Genomic DNA, 17,745 nt, shown 5'->3' on the forward strand with positions numbered 1-17,745 from the left:
TTTTTTGATTATGCTTATGTGATTAGTAGTGGCGGCTACACATTGTACATTATTACTTTTGTTTTCAAAGTAAAAATCACGAGTCTCATACAAACGCAAAACGGACACGTCAAAGTTTTATTTGCTCCTTAGCGCGGTTCCAGGAAGGTGTTAGAACTGGTTCTAAGGAGAATTTAAAGTACTCACCTATACTGTTTAATGGGGAATAGGAAATTAATGTATAAATTGATGCTAAATGGCTTTTTCCAAAGATGGGTAAGATTCAATATTAAGTCCAGTAATAAACAAGTCTTAATGTATAGAGCACAAAGAATGGTACGTGCCCCATATAATCAGAATACTTGGATGGATGTGTGAGACTATGGCTGGGTTTTCTTTGAAGACACAGGTAACCTATCTTTTGATCCATTTCAATGTTTCACTTTTCTTTTTAAAAGATCACTCTTTATAGTAAAAATCCAGCAGCTAAGCAGTTCTTCCACTTTATCTTGCTCTCGTTTGCTTTAATCTTTTGCTTTTGACAGGGTGGGATGATATTTCTTTGCTCGCACCAAGGTGGTTTCAGAACGAGGAAGGGCGGGAAGAATTCTAAACCTTTATCCTCCAGGAAGCCCTTAATTTCAGCGAGAGCGCGCAGGGCCGCTCCAGGGTTCCCCACAGGCACCGCCCTCTTCCTGCTCAACAATCGAGCCGCGCGCACAGGTCACGTGAGCGGCCTAGTCCGGTGACAAAGACAACGTGGCAAGGACAACAACGCTCAGAAAGGCTCTTATGCCCACTTTCTGCCATCCATTCCACCGAATTTCTCCCTCCTCTCACTAGATGTTTCTTACCGGTGCTTTCTGAGGGATGGTGAACTACCAGGTTGCCATCAACCCAAACTACCTTAGACTCACAAGGCAGCCCTTGCCCTCACCGACCACATGCCGCTAAGGCGAGTAGCACTTCTTATTGGGCGTGAGTTCCTGTCAATCTCCAGGTTTTCCCCAATCGGAGACCCGGTCCATACACCGTTCCTCATTGGCTTACGGGCAGCGGAAGGTGGAAGAACAGCTGATAAGCGAAGGTCGCGCGAGAGTGGCGCTCAGTGCTCACTGCGCAGGCGCGAAAGACCTGGCAAGGGCCCGGACCAGGGGCGGGCGTGAAGACGCGTCGTTTGCCTTTGGAGACTGTGACTGAGCTCCCTGGGTTCAATCGCGGGGCGGAAAACTTTTGTCAGGGACTGGCCAAGAACGCGGCCCGCGAGATACCCGATGGTGTCCATGACTTTCAAGCGGAGCCGCAGCGACCGGTTCTACAGCACCCGGTGCTGCGGCTGTTGCCATGTCCGCACCGGGACGATCATCCTGGGGACCTGGTACATGGTAAGGGCTGGCGGGCGGGTAGGGCCTCGCCGCCCGGGGAAGTGCGCATGTGCGGGAAATGGGGGGCGCCGGGCCGAATCGGGAGGGGTGGGGCTGGGGACGGGGGTGTTGGGTGGGGCGGGAGAGGAGGGGAAGTTTTTTTTTTTTCCTCCTGTTTTAAATGCTTTGTCTCTTAATCGAGTCTGGGGACCTTGAGAGAGACTTGTCCAAGAGATAGTTCCGTGGCAAGAAGTTGAACGTGGGCTTTGGAGAGACGAGGCTAGGCGGATGGAGGGAGGGGGCTGCTAAATTTCGGTGGGAATTCGGTCATTGTTTCTGTACTTCCGCCATCTGAAAGGCAGTTCCCTCTTCCCTCCGCACCTTGTGCTCCCCGGGATTAAAATATATATTGTTGATGGGCCCTTATTTTATTTATTTACATATGGTGCTGAGACTCGAACCCAGTGCCTCATATGCAAGACAACCACTCTTCCATGAGCTACAACTCCGGCCCCTCCTTGGAATCCCCCCCCCCCCAAAAAAAAGTAGTGATGTGTGCAGCCTCGTTCAACATTGTCTAGTCTGATGGGAAAGCAAAAAGCTCCAGCTATAACCCAGTTTCATTTGTGTCCTGGACCTTGATGTAAGCAGAAAGGCTTCTGTTGTGAATTTGAGAGCTCTTGGCGGCGATACCAGTTTGCCAGGATTTACACTTGATCAGTTTTTCCCTGGTGCAACCAACCCCTGCCTGCTTTTCTTACCAGATGCTCCCGGTTTTGTGAAACATTGTGTTGAGAGCCTGTTCTATTCTGGCCACAACATGCAGGCATTCTCTGGTTTGCAAGATCTTTATGATTCTGTCATAACCAGATGGGCAATTCTGTTGATTTAAGTGGTTCACTAGTAATTCTTATGTGATTTCTGACCAGTCTTTCCAGTATCCGTTCATATTAAAGCTATTTGCCTGTGACGTCTAAAAATGTGATTCTGTTTAGGTAGTTTTAAGTTATTACGACTTTACAGATGCTTTGACTAGCATCGTATGTTGTCGACTCAGCTACTTTCCCTAATGACTGATTTTGTGTGTGGGTGGAGGAAGTGGTATTGGTGATACTGTGCAGTTTTTGATAATTATGTGAACTGCAAAAGAAGAGAGATTGATCCCAGACTCCTTTTTGCCTTTTTCTGTACTTACTTTCCCACGCAGCGTCTTGAAATCATTAGTAACAGTTTGGGCAAACACCAGATGAAAATCATTTTCAGGCAGGCAGATATTGTTTCTTGGCCCTCAAGGACTATCTGACCTCCACATTGTTCCTGACTGTCCTGTTGTTTATTTATTTATTTTTTTTGCAATCTTCTTTAATGTACATTTTAAAAGAAAATAGCAAAACTTGAATGTGTAGGTTTATTTGCATGTGCTAAGCCTATTTTCACGTTTCTTGTACTTTTGTATTCAGAAAAAGGCGGGTTATTGGTATTGTATAATTATATCACATTTCATTCAGAAACTGGCTCTTCCATATTTTAACTGATTTGTAATACTGGACATCAAATAGTTAATAACAGTCAGTTAGGTTGTATTTCTAACTTCCTTTTGTTTCTTCTCCAATTTGCTAAGGGGCTGAATCCTTAATTTCTTTTGTTTGTTGGTAAACTCTGTATTCCATTCCCCTAAATGAATAATTCAAACCTTTAGGATTTTCTGGTCTCTTACTCTACCCCACCCCCATTACCTCCAGAAAATGACCTGCCCCCCTGCTTAGCAAGAGTCCATCCAACAGCCTGGGACTCTTCCTGCAAACTTCCTGTTGCTTCTCAGATCCTTGCCTCCACTCAAAAGAACAAAGGACTTCTAACTCCTCAAGAAGAAAATAACTGTGGTCCCTATTTCAGCCATCCAAATGTAATTGGCTGTATTTCTTTCCACTCTATTCCAGGCAGATTTTTTTACACTGTTGACTTTAGCTTATAAAAATGAAAAGAAGAGCAGGATAAAGTAAAAGTTGTAAATAGGAAACTCAAGGTGCAGAGAGTAAAACTTTAGTAAGGGCATTTATTCTTAATAAAATAGGGAGCGAATTTAAATCTGTTCCCCCAGTTGAAGATCTTGTTCCATGCTTTATTTCACAATTTTTAAAACTTGCCCTAGGTGTTCTCACTTTGCATGGACCTTTTCAGGTTAGTAGCAGTTGTAAACCACTTAAACCAATTGATCTGTCTTGAAGTAATAAAAGATTTATTGACCATTTTCAGTGTGAAAGTTTTGGTAGATACACAGGAGTAAGTCAGGAGCCCTGTGTTATCTTGTGTATTTCTGTTACTTGCTAAATGTTGTCTTGAACACGACATCTGCCCTTAAGATGTTTTTGTTATTTCAAAGCACTTTAGAGCACTTTGTTATTACAAAGGAGAAGGAGATAATGATCAGTGATATCAGATTGTAATCAGATTAAGAACTGGAAAAAGGTCATTGGTGGTTTATTACAGTACTGCAGGTGACTTTCAAAAGTGTAACTTAAGTACCATAGCCATATAAAGATAATTTCTACCCAGTTGGGTCACAAATAACATTTAGATGTAGTCCCATACCTCTAAACAAAGAGGATTTGTCCAAACTGCATTTTTTTGCCACACTTTACTAAGACTGAAAAATAAGATGGGGCCTAGTGAGGTAGGATGTCACTTCCTTCCCTTACTACTTTGTCCTGGTACCCTTTCTCCCTCCCTAACTCCCTAGCCTCCATGGTAGCTCTTTTTTCATTCCAGATGAGGCACTATAAGAATATTTATGAATCTTTTCAGTTTACCTGGGCCAAGGCTTTTGAGGTTATGATTCCTTTCAAGCTTTTGGAACTTGAAACTGCAGCCCTCCTCTGCTGGGACTAGATACTATGATAATGGCTCTGTTTGGCCCAGTATCATTGCTTTCTAGCTATAGCTTCTACTAATGTAGTATTAAGGCGACTATAACTCTGTCTACTAAGATATTAATTGTAAGGTTTTTGAATAGTTCTGTGGGACATAGAGAAAGCCAGGACCAATTACGTGTGCCAGAGGTACTGGTCCTGAAGTGTTAACGTTAAGTGTTTCAGATTTAAAAAGCATGCCTGGCTTAATGCCTGGTTAAGAAGAAATTTCAGAATGAGTGCAAGTTTAAATTCTTGCAGTTCTAAAATTGTTTTTTCTGTTGTTTATTAAATAATTTGAAACCAGATTATTTTAAACAAGTTTCTAATGAGGTATAGGCTCAAATTTTTATTGAATGATTTTAAAAGGGCTTAAAAATCAGCTGCAGAAAGTTTCCTTCTTTACAGTTAACAGTATACTACAAGAACATGTTTTGAGAACTTGTAATGTTAAGTCTTGGAATATTAAATCCATTTGTAATGTTAAGTCTTGGAAAGACTTAATATATAGCTATTTTTTCCTGAGCATCTCTATAAATAATCTAATTTTAGGTACTAGGAAGAGAAGTGAAGACAGATTGCCTCAAGCAGTGTCCTCTCCAGTCCTCACCCAACTCCTCTAAATAAGTAGAGCTTGAAGCTAGTGTCTTCCCTTGCACCTGCTGTTTTGTGCTTCAGTGCCATTGAACATGCTCTTTCTTCCCCTGAACTGCTCTTCCCCAAATCGCTTTTTAAAGACTTTATTTAGGAAATTTTCAGACATGCAAAGGTAGAGAAATAGAAGTCTCTGTTTACTCATCACCCACCTCAACTATTAACAACATTTGCTAATTCCAGATAATTTTTTAATGGTTAGCTCATATATTTTTATGGTAAAACTTTCTGTACTTCCTAGCTAGAGGGGATCTGGTTTCCTCACTGTGTACTTGGCAAAGTTTCTAAATACCTACTGTATATAATTATTAAACATTAGTATATTATCTTTTTTCTTATTTCTCACATCAGATGTCCTCCAGGACTAGGGATGTAGCATGTAGCTCAGTGGTAGAACACTTGCCTAGCATGCCTATGGTGCTGAGTCCCAGCACAACAAAAAAAGAAAAAACAAAGTCCTCTTTGAAGGGAGGAGGGGGAAAATGTGTATACTAGCTAACTTATTATTTAGAACATTTGAGGTACCCATTAAACATTCATGAAATAAACTGTCTTTGCCAAAAAAAAAAAAAAACAGGATTAACTCAGTTGTAACTGCACATAATAATAAACAACAATACTTTTTTTTTTTAGTTGCCAATGAATCTTTTTTTAAAATTATTTATATGTGGTGCTGAGGATCGAACCAAGGGCCTCACACATGCCAGGCAAGTGCTCTACCACTGAGCCAAACTCCAGCCCCACAACAATACTTTTTTATATACATTAAAAATTTCTTCTAAAGATAGTTTTAGTCTCTATTAAATAGCACTTCTTTGCTTAGTTTTGTAGACTATTCTCCTAGAGGTGCTGTCTGCCTGTAAAACCCTTATCATGGTGCTTGAAGCAGTATATTATTTAAAATAATGATTTTTTTTAAAGTACCCCATTCTCCAGGATATATCATATGTTGGGCCACAAATCAAGTCCTAACAAATTTTTAAAAAGTAAATCCTATCAAAAAAACTTTCCCTGAATGTCTTCTCTGATTTGGGGGGGGGGTGACTCAAAATTGGGTAGGGAGGAAGAGCATAAGAAAAAGATTATCATTAAATAGGGAAGAGAGGTGGGAGGGAAAGGGAGGGAGAAGGAGACCCTCATCGTTATACAGAATACATGTATGACAAAGTGAGGGGAAAAAAAAAGAAGTATGTGATTGAGTAGAGAGAAGTGCTGGGAGGGGAAGGGGGGAAAGGAAGGACAGCAGAATAAAATAGACATTATTATTGCTGTATGTATCTAAGTGACCGCATGACCAATGTGATTCTGCTACCTGTACACTCAGAAAAATGAGAAATTATACCCCATCTGATTCAAATGTATGATATGTCAAGATCATTGTACTGTCATGTGTAACTAATTAAAACAAAATTAAAAAAACACCTTTCCTATTGACAGTCCATAAAACTAGAGATAATAATAGGAGGAACAATGGAAGTCATGAGAATTAAACACCATTCTCCTGGAACAACCTGGGTGGTGAGGAAATGAAAACATTTCTTAACAAATGAAAATGGAAACTACCAAAACCTATGGAATGCAGCAAAAGCAGTGCTGAGAGGTACATTTATAGCAGTAAATGCTTATATCAAGATAGTAGGACATTCTCAAAAAAGCTAACATTACCTCTCAAGGAACTAGAAAAACAAGAACTAAACCCAAAGCCAGTAGAAAAAGAGAATAGTAAAGATCAGAGAAGAAATAGAGACAAAAATAGACCAAAAAAGGAGTTGATTTTTTTGAAAAGGTAAACAAAATTGGCAAAGCCTTAGTCTAAGAAAAAAAAGACTCAGAGATGAAAAGGGAAACATTACAATTGATATTACAAAAATACAAAGGATCACAAGAGACTCTTAACAACTGTATTCGAATTGGAAAACCTAGAAATGAATAATTTTTCCACTGCTGAATTTTGTAGAATGCTTGAAGAAGAATTAATACCAACTCTTTGCAAATTATTTTAGAAAATTGAAAGGAATTCTGCCAAACTCGGTCTACATTGTCAGTATCACCTTGATCAAAATGAGATAGAGATGCTCACAAAAAAAACTACAGGGTGTGTTCTTGATAAACATTGCAAAAATTCTTAACAAAACACAAACCAAATTCATCAGCACATTAAAAGATAATTAATTCACTGTGATCAAGTGGGTTCATCCTATGGATGCAAGGATGGTTCAGCATGCAGATAGAAGTGTGATATATCAACAGAATCAAGGACAAAACCCATAATGAGTGTTTTAATAGATACAGAAACATTTGATAAAATTCATTATCTTTTCATTATAAAAATTCAACAAATTAGGTATAGGAGGAAAATACCTCAACATAGTGAGGGCCACATGTGATAAACCAACAGCTAATACATGCTGGATGGTAAGATCTGCAGCCAGATGGGATGCCTGCTTTAATCCTTTAGTTCAATGAAGTAGGAGGAGTCTTAGCTAGAGCAGTCAAGTAAGAGAAAGGAATAAAGAACATACAAATTGGGAAGGAGGAAGTCAAATTGTCCCTGTTTGCAGATGACAGAGTCATATATGTAGAAAATCATAAGTACCTTGAGAAAACTTTTTAAAATTAAATTAGTAGAGCTTCATGATATAAATCAATTTAGAAAAATCAGTAGCGTTCCTATATGCCAGTAGTGAACTATCTATTTACAGTAGCTACACAAAACAAAAAGCCAAGGTGAAAGACCTCAACAGTGAAAACTATAAGATGCTGATGGAAGAAATTGAAGAGAAAACAAATAGAAAGACTCCTTGTGTTTATGGATTGGAAGAATTAGTATTGTTAAAATGTCCAAACTGCCAAGGCCATTAGAGATTTAATGCAGCCCTTATTAAAATAATGTCATCTTGGGCTGGGGATGTGGCTCAAGCGGTAGCATGCTCGCCTGGCATGCGTGCGGCCCGGGTTCCATCCTCAGCACCACATACAAACAAAGATGTTGTGTCCGCCGAAAACTAAAAAAAAAAAAAAATAAGTAAATAAATATTTTAAAAAATAATGTCATCTTTCGCTGAAATGGAAAAATCCTAAAATTTACATGGAACTACAAAAGATCATATAGCAGTCTTGAGCAAAAATGAACAAAGCTGGAGGCATGATACTACTCAACTTCAAAATATACTTAAAAGCAGTAGTAACCAAAACATCGTGGTACTGTATAAAAATAGAAACAGACTGATAGAACAGAATAAAAACCCCCAAATAAGTGCACACACTTAACAGCCAAGTGATTTTTAACCAATGAGCTAAGAACACATCTGGGTAACACAACCTTCAATAAATGATACTAGGAAAACTGGATGTCCACGTATAAAAGAATAAGATTACACCCCTAACTCTCACCATGAACCAACAAACAAAAAAAACCCTTAAAATGGATTAGAGGCTTAAATGTAAAACCCGAAATTATAAAAGTACTAGAAGAAAATACGGGAAAACACTGACAGTCTGGACAATGTTTTGGACAAGAATGTAATCAGGCAACAAAAGAAAAAAATAAGCAAATGGAATTACATCAAATAAAAACTACAATAAAAGAAATATCAACAGAGTGAAGAGACAGCATTCAGAATGGAGAAAATAATTGCAAACTGATAAGAGATTTAATATCCAAAATACATAAGGAACTCAGACAACAGCAAAAGCAAATAATCTAAAAATGGAAAAAGGATCTGAATAGTTATTTCTCAGAAGATATAGAAATGGCCAAGAAATATATGAAAAAAAGTTCTTCCTTACTAATCATCAGGGAAATGCTAATCAAAACCTCAGTGAGATTATCATCTCAGCTCAATTATAATGGTTCTAATCAGAAATCTCAGCAGCTCAGGAGGGGAGGCAGGAGGATGGCAGGTTCAAGGTCATCCTGGGCAACTTCGTGAAACCCTGTCTCAAAATAAAAAATTAAAAAGGACTGGGGATGTAGCTCAATGGTAAAGCCCGTAAACTTTAGAGAAGGCTAATTCTCATCCTCATAAGATTTTTATATTGAATCATTAACACGACTGATTCTGAGCACTTAAAGGCAGTGCTGATCATATAATCAAATGCAGAAAGCTGAGAAAGTAAATGTTTAGAATGTCAAAATCCAAATCCAGAAAATCATGATGGACAAGAATGTAATAAAATGAAATTCAGTTACAAATAACATTAAGACCTGTACTTGGGCCTCTGAATCCATCTGTACGTATCAGTTAACAGCTGGTAACTTAGCAGGGTCAAGTGTAGAAAAAAGCTAGATATTTTAGGGAGTTAACTCTTACCTGATATTCAGTAAATTTATAAAGCCAGTGCAATTTCATGTTGCATTAATTGAAATTTGTTAGCTAGAATGGGGAGCTGAGATTTGTATTCTGATGATGCTTGATCTTAGCTCATTTTGATAGTGTGTGCCTCAAATAGAGCTTATGAAAGGAGGAGTGCAAAAGAGAAATAGTGGAGTAGCAGAAAAACATGCCAGGTAGAGGAATCATTAAAGGACCTAAATGTTTATTCTAGAAAAGACAGTATTTAGGGGAGCACATTGACTCAAAAATCATAGAATTAATTAAGACCAGTAGGTGAAAGTTAAGTGGCATAGTGAAAGCCTTATTATGCAACTCCAAAGGAATATTGATCTCCAGAGGAAATGAGCTCTCTTGGCAGTGGCTAGGGATGCTGTGGAGTGGTTTCAGGCATCTAAATCAACTGTAGCTTCTTCAGACATAGAAATTCTGAGATTCATATAGGAATGAATATGTGCCTCTGAACAGGAGAAGTTTGTAATAATTCCCTAGTTTTAATTTTTGTGCCATTTTATTCCGGTGTATTGATATTAACATAGGGTTTAGCATTATATCTTTTAATATTAAATCTGTACTTGATAAAATAATTTATTTTTAAATTATTTTCATAGTGGTAATTGCATATCCTTTATCTCAGGTTGGCCCCTACCATTTTTTATCTTTGTTACTTTAAAACAATTTTCAATGTGGAACAACATCTAGAAATTTTGCTAAAGACTTTTTCAATAGTAATGTATTTGATAAAATGTTATCTTTCACAGGTGGTAAACCTGTTGATGGCAATTTTGCTGACTGTAGAGGTGACTCATCCAAACTCAATGCCAGCTGTCAACATTCAGTATGAAGTCATTGGAAATTACTATTCATCTGAGAGAATGGCCGGTAGGTATTTAGTTGAAAACAAAATATTCCCTTCTAAAAATCTATAAAGCCAGTTTAATTTGTATGTATATGTTATTTAGAGCAAGATTGATTAAATTATGCTTCAAAAGATTAAATAAGTTGCATAATAAGGTTAACATAAGCTCAGTGATGTTTAAACTACTCACTGACACAGGAAAGTATTTTGGTGAGTTTTTTCAAAGATTTTTGGTAAGCATTTATGTCAGAAGATTTAATGGACTACATTTTTGTGAGTTGCGTAGTTGTGTACCTCTACAGGAGGAAGAGAGAAATAAAAGTGAAATGTAAATCTTTGAGCTCTAGCCAACAAATGTAGTTGGTATGGGAGATTTGCCAATGGAGCAAATGTACTATTACAAAATACATATAATACAAATTATTTCCCATTCACATGTATATGTTATATTATAGGATCTTAATTCTCAGATTTTTAGTTGTATTACCTCTTAATGTGAAGTTCTGAGTTACATTACATTTATGGCCTTCAATGATCCATTAATGAAGGTTTGTATTGTTACAGGGCTAACTTCATTTTCCAGGAGCCAAGAAGAATTTTGTGACTGTCATATAACGTAGTACGAAAGCAGCTTTTGAAAGTGATTTTTTAAGAAATGATTTTTCAATGGTTTTTTAAAAAGTGATTCTTCTTAGATTAAATTCTTTAATTGTTTTGTCAACTGTGGTAGGAGAAATAACAAGAACATATTATAAATAGTCCTTTTTGGCATTTATTTTTTCCCAATAGTCTGTTTTTATTTGAAAACCCAAAAGAACAGTAAAAAATTTCAGCTATTTTTTATAAATTCAAAATTTTACTCTGGGTCATAAAATTTTAATTAACCTGCCAATGTCATCATTTACCCTGGCATGTGTGTTTCTCTAAAAATGAGATATAGAAAAGGGATTTAATGTTTATTGAAATGCTTACTGGGCTATATCTGTAAAGTCGTGGGTTTACCACATATTTCGTGAATATTCTAACTGCTTTAAAGGAAATCAGATGGCATTCATTATTATATTTTGTTGATTATAATTGTACTAAAGCCCCTATTTTTAAGAGAATAAAAATTTATAGTTCTTAGTTGTATGATAGTTTTTGTTTCTTTGGATGACTTTTCCACAAACCCAATAAATTACTGATCATTGACTTGATGACCAATTTTAAATAATGATTTTTGTGATTATTTCTACTCAGCTAAACAGGATTGGCAGTCAATATACACAAATCACTTTCACAACCTATGCAAGCTCTTTTTCAAATATGCATCTAACCTCATCCACTTTCGCTTTGGAAATGTGTTAGCTACGGGGAGACCGTGAATGTCACAGTGGTTGGAATCCTGAAGTTTTTGTTTAACCCTTATGTTTTGTTTGTTTTATTAATTCACAAGTACTGGAGTGTCTGTCATTGCAGGCATTAGATGCCTTGTTATTTATTAATCCAGTGAAGGATTCTGAACATCATTGTTTCAGAACTTCAGAAATCAAAATAAGCATGCAGTTTCCCATAACAGATTCTTAAAAATGGATTATTTGAATTCAAAACTTCGAAGTTTGTTAATACCAATATCCTGTTGAACTTCACATTTTGTTTATAACTGAATTCTTATAAGTGACATTCTGTGTCCTACAGCAGAAAAGTCCTTTAAATCCTTAGTATTCCGCTATTCAATATTCCTCAAGAAAAGATAAGAGATCTGATATTTAGTGCCAAATACTGAGGATGTTTGTACTGCTCAGTGGTGAGATTATATATATATATAATGTATCCAGTGATATGAAAATTTAGTAGTAATTTTAATCATTATTACTAATGTCCTTCAGTTTCTTAATATCTCTCTGTAGTTACAAAATTAATTATAGATGTGTGCCAGAAAAATTAAAAATCAAGTGTGGTTTGAGTCCTTTCTAAAAAAATTAGTGAACGTGGGTTAATAGAGGGAGGGATGGAACACTCTGGAGAAAGAATTGAGGCACCAAGAAGAAAATAGATCTGCATGTACAGAGAAGCCAGAGTGCAGGAGTAATGAATTTAAATGTTTGGGAGGAGGAATTAATGGAAACCTGAATTTCAGGTGACATTTTACCTGAGGCAAGAGGTAGCCACTATAGTTTTCTGTTTAATACAGCAAATACCAGGTTTTCCTTCCAGTTAAACCCTATTCATGTCACAAGACCAAACTTACGTCATTTCTTTCATATGTTTTCATGATTTTCGAGGCCGAGCTCATCGTTCCTGCTTCTGGTACAGCACTTGCCATGTTGTATTTTCCTGTTTGCACATCTTCAGATTTTTGAACTTGTAAAGGCATAGGCACCTGTCTTCCTAGCAGGCCACGTAGTTCTTGTGCACCCTAAACAAATATTAGAGATTATTGTAGCAATTAACAAATAAGAGCTTGAATAAGTTTCTCAAGATTCATTTTTTAATTCTGAGACTTAGGTGTGTTTTGTTGTTTTCCTGTCTTGCTTGGCCCTTGATCTTTTCATAGCTAATTTTGAAAATGTTTACATTTTAACCCTTTTGGCTAACTGTAAAATGTTTTGTTTTTTTTAATAAAGTATTTTGTTTTGTTGTATAAGTAGCTTAATTGATATTTGTTTTTGTTTTCTTAGATAATGCCTGTGTCCTTTTTGCCGTCTCTGTTCTTATGTTTATCATCAGTTCAATGCTGGTATATGGAGCAATTTCTGTAAGTATGCCGTCTTTTCAGCTTTTAGAGTTTGAACTTTACTGAATCTGCTTAGTTATTTCATACATTTGCTAAAAATCTGTGTTCATTTTCTTCTGTAGTATCAAGTGGGTTGGCTGATTCCATTCTTCTGTTATCGGCTTTTTGACTTTGTTCTCAGTTGTCTGGTTGCTATCAGTTCTCTCACTTATTTGCCAAGAATCAAAGAATATCTGGATCAATTAGTAAGTTTGTGTTAATTAAACTATTTTTTTTATTTTAAGTAGAATATTTTAATTGCTATTCTGAGATATCCTTACTGTTTTAAGTACCCCCATGTTTTTTCAAGTGTCTTAAAGTAAGTGTTATGTTAAAATCTGATAAGATGAAAATACAGTACAGTATTGCAAATTCTTAAAGGTGGGTCATGTGGAAGAAGTAATTCAGTGGTTTTTTTAAACTATATACTACAGGTATAATAATTTGACCGTATTTGGCGCTCATTAAATGATGGTGTTTTGTTTTTATAGACATTCATAGCAAACAGCTGAGTGCCTATGATGTTCTTAGCCCTATGCCAGACATCATTGGTGAATGGTGTGAACACAAAGTTGACTTCCCTCACTTTAGGGACCATACGATGTGTTTGGGGTATTAAGATATATGAAGATGTTGTCTGGGATAATGAATTAGAGCTGTCACACAGTCACAATAAGAACTTAGATTAATGCTGTATAGTGGGGCAGGTAACACTGGGCTGAAGTAGCCAAGTAGGACTTTCCTGAAAGAGTTTTGAAAGGAGGTGTGGAGTCCAGAGAGATGATGAAAATGTTCTAGAGAAATATGAGTCCTTGAGGCAAGAAGGAACATGGTACAGTCAAGGAACTGAGAGATGGCCATGGTGGCCGGCACACAGATGGCAGGTGCGAAAGCAGCAGATGTTGAAGCAGAAGAGAGTAGCTGGGGACAAGGCCTGTGGCTTGATCACCTGTAGTTAGAAGCTTCCTAAGAACTGTTCCCTGGTCATGTCATCTCTGGCTAAAAAATCACAAGTGGGGCCCCTGCCTTTTAGTCTAACAACCTTAGCATAGCCTTCTCCCACGCACTGGCTACATTCAGTACATGCAAAGGTACAAAATGAATTTGTTCTTCCTTTTATCCACCATCTCCCCACCTCTATTTGATTCACTTAATCTCATGTATTGCCTTTGTTGGCCAGCTTATAAATCCTGACTTCTTTTCTAATGCTTTCTCTCCACACTTAGCTCATTGCTTTGCTCTCAGCCAAGGTTGAGTATTTGAATGAATATAGCTGATCCTTCTCAGTAGAACATAGTATGTCTACAGTAAATTGTATAGTTGTGCCTGGCTCTTTGACCTGTGGAGTGCCTTCTTTTTGCCTGATGAAGAGTTGAGACAAACTACTTTCAGAAAAATTATTTTCTCCAGGACTAACTGCCTAATGGAGTTAGGTACATCTCAGTACCTACTGATTTACTGACCTAGGGACAAATCCTGGGTTCCATATAGGAGGTTGTATTTTACCAAATACCAGCACGATGGTGTTTTGTCTTTATAGGCATTTATAGTTTTTAGCTATAAAAACAGATTCCACACCTCCTTTCAAAACTCTTTCAGGAAAGTCCTACTTAGCCACTTCAGCCCAGTGTCACCTGCTCCACTATACAGTATCAGTCTAAGTTTCTTATTGTGACTGTGTGACAGCTTTAATTCATTATCCCAGACAACATCTTCATATTACTTCATAGAAAGTTAGGAGAAAATAAGCTTAGTTTGGACTATTTAAGGAATATTCTGGATATTTAAACAAGTGTATTTTAAAGTAATTAAAGATAATGGGACTTAAAAGCACTTTGAGTTGAAACCTGTTTATAAAGTTTTATTAGACTATCACTTCTGACTTTGGTGCCTTTTATTTTATCTTATTTGGTACTGGGGATTGAACCCAGCACTGAGCACTGAGCCACATCCTGAATTTTTTATTTAGAGACAGTAATCCTGAATTACTCAGGGATTTGCTAGGTTGCTGAGACTGAGATCCTCCCACCTTAGCCTCCCAAGCCATGCATCACCACACCCAGCTTTTGTTTGTTTTCTTAAAATGCTCCCTAGATTATTACAGAGTCCAGGTGCCCTGACTGAATTGTAAATTGCTTGTGTATGTCTGTTTTTTAATAGCCTGATTTTCCCTACAAAGATGACCTCCTGGCATTGGACTCCAGCTGCCTGCTATTCATTGTTCTTGTGTTCTTTGTGGTATTTATCATTTTTAAGGTAAGTTGCTAAATCTATAGGTAGCTGGTGAGACTTAACACTGCCTATCATAACCTTTTCATTGCCTTATCTCCTCAGAGGACACAGTAGCTTGAGGACTTATGGTGACAATGTTTAAAAGTAGTAGAGGTAGCTTCCAGAAGCATCCTCTGTCTTGTTGCCAGAGAAGGGTTGAAAGTGTTAAGATAATTCCACAAGTGAAGAAATTTTTCTGTTTTTGAAAGTGGTTCATGATTTGTATTGGAAATCTGTTACAATTTCCAGCATTCGCAACCCCAGAATTTCCTTTGCAACACAGGGGTTAATAGACCTAAGTTGAAACCCCAACTCTTGTTTCTTTAGGAAACTTCTGACATTTAAATGAGAACCAGGAATTGAAAAGGGCCTGTCTGGTGCTAGGTTCTGATGGAGAACATGGTGGGACAGTGTTGGATGTCACCTGCATTTAAAAGCCATGTTACCACACTCAGCTTTTGTTTGTATTGGTAAAATGTAATCTGTTTAGTTTTTGGTAAATTTTGTCTCTTATCTTTTCAGGCTTATCTAATTAACTGTGTTTGGAACTGCTACAAATATATCAACAACAGAAATGTGCCAGAGATTGCTGTGTACCCTGCCTTTGAAGCACCTCCACAGGTTAACTGCTGTTTCTTTTGTTAAAATAATGCTAGCCATTATTAATGGTTCCAAAAGAACGTGAAGTTTTAACTTTCTTTTCTGTGCCATGACTCTGGTTTGGGGCATGAATAGCTTAAATTCCATAGGATTTAGCATTTCCCAGTTGGAATCCTGGGTACACAGGCTAGACAGTCCCTACACTGCCCATTGTGTCTAGTTTCTGTTAAGTTTACTCATTAGTGGTCCCCGTGAGTGCTGTGTTTGTGGGCGGCATAAGATAGAAACAACTGTGCTAAGCGTGTTTAGCCTGTGGGGTTTCTGTGGATGGATTAGAATACTGTTAACTGAAATTTACATTGTTTAAAAAACAAACCCTGTGATCCAAGGAGGAGCTAATCTGTCTGTGGGGCAATGACTGGTGGGTTCTATAGTCTGTTGAGGAGGACTGTGTCTGGGAGCCCTCTAATTGCTATCAGACTATCTTTCCAGATTTTCAACACAAGGTTAGAATGCCACCTCCCTATAAAGATATGCCTGGCACCCTAGAGGACATGGTGGAGGTTCATGCTCCTTTGACTACAGATTCTGATGAAACAGACTCCAGCCTCTTACTGGAGGCTTCCTATAGTGTGGTTCAGTGAGGCCCTGTCACCCAAATCCTCAATTCCTGAGGTGTCATTGGCACTGATACTTTATTGGAACAAGGGGAGAGCAGGGACAACTACTGCCTGTCAAGAAATCCTTGTTGCCTCAGAGTTGGTCAGAATTAGAGTTAAAATTCTTGTTGTTTCCAGCCTTGATCCATCATGTCTAGCAAACATAGGTCAGATCTCAGTTGCATGGAAAGTTGCCTGTTTTTCAGGCATCTCTATTCCTGGGAATTGTTGAGCTAACAGTTTCTTCTGCTCTTCTCTGTAGGTTTGTGTACCTTTATTAGGAGATAGTATGAAAGCTGAAAATCATTTCAGAAAGAATTTCAAGTTTCATGTAGTTTTTTTCTGTCTTTTTAGTATGTTTTGCCAACCTACGAAATGGCAGTGAAGATGCCCGAGAAGGAACCACCGCCTCCTTACTTACCTGCCTGAAGACGCTCTGCCTCTGTCAATAAACCCTATACCAGCTTCTTGTCTTGTTTATTTTACAGAGTGCTGCATTACAGGGCTCTTCAAACTTGTTTGATACAAAATACATTGTCTTTTGTCTAAGCATTTATTTTCAAACACTAAGAAGCTTTTTGGACATTCATTAAGTCTTTTTGTTTTTTGTTAAGACTATTACAATTTAATACTTTTCAAAGACAATCTAGCATAAAAAGAACAAAGTGCCATTGTATGCCTTTAACTGGGGGTGGGGAGGGAGTATTCTCCACATATTTTCTTTTTTAACTTTGCACTTTCTTTATATAATGGTTTGTATCTTGGTTATTTGCTGCCCTGGATAATTTCAGGAAGATTGAATTCAGTATTCAGGATGAGTGAATTGGGTATAAGATCTGAAGTTTTCAGCTAGCTGTGAAAACAGGAAAGATATATAACATTTGACTGGACCGTGGAAGATGATGATTGCATGTTTCTAATTTGTATGTTTCCATCTTTGTGATAAGATGCTTTAATAAATCTCTTAAATATTTACTATTGTCATTTTTCAAAACTTTTTTTGTAGATAAAATCCAAATTTTCTGTTACAATATACAGTCATAACCTGAGCTTAATGACAGATACATTCTTAGAAGTGATTAGGGAGGTGATTTCCTTGTATGAACATCAGAGTGTGCTCCCACAAACCTTGGTGGTATAGGCCAGTCACTCAGTGTGCCTCTTAATTATAGTCAAGATACAAAGCTGCTGTCAGCATACATTTTTTTAAAGTAGGAATACATTCTAAAATAACAAGTGTAGTAAATACATAAACCAGTAATCTAGTCATTATCAAGGGTTATTGTACATAATTGTGCTATTTTACATGATTGGCAAATTGGTGGATTTGTTTACACCAGCATTGGCTGCAGACGAATGCA

General features: G+C 37.3%; 1 protein-coding gene across 1 annotated transcript; it reads left to right on the top strand.

Moving 5' to 3' along the window:
* Nucleotides 1-1,099: 1,099 nt before the first annotated feature.
* LAPTM4A (lysosomal protein transmembrane 4 alpha) lies at nucleotides 1,100-17,359 on the top strand. Its single transcript, XM_081264669.1, has 7 exons — nucleotides 1,100-1,364; nucleotides 10,002-10,122; nucleotides 12,760-12,836; nucleotides 12,938-13,060; nucleotides 15,015-15,110; nucleotides 15,648-15,746; nucleotides 16,739-17,359. Exons 1-7 carry the CDS (start codon nucleotides 1,254-1,256, stop codon nucleotides 16,811-16,813), a joined length of 702 nt encoding a protein of 233 aa, XP_081120795.1. The 5' UTR covers nucleotides 1,100-1,253; the 3' UTR covers nucleotides 16,814-17,359.
* The last annotated feature ends 386 nt before the right edge of the window (nucleotides 17,360-17,745 follow it).

This window comes from Spermophilus citellus (genome assembly GCF_964194105.1).
Source record: "Spermophilus citellus genome assembly, chromosome: 13".
NCBI classification, from domain to species: domain Eukaryota; kingdom Metazoa; phylum Chordata; class Mammalia; order Rodentia; family Sciuridae; genus Spermophilus; species Spermophilus citellus.

Coding starts and splice junctions, on each gene's coding strand:
- LAPTM4A (XM_081264669.1), top strand. CDS start 1,254: ATGGTGTCCATGACTTTCAAGCGGAGCCGCAGCGACCGGTTCTACAGC. Junction 1,365..10,001: donor TCCTGGGGACCTGGTACATG/GTAAGGGCTGGC, acceptor TATCTTTCACAG/GTGGTAAACCTGTTGATGGC. Junction 15,747..16,738: donor CCTTTGAAGCACCTCCACAG/GTTAACTGCTGT, acceptor CTGTCTTTTTAG/TATGTTTTGCCAACCTACGA.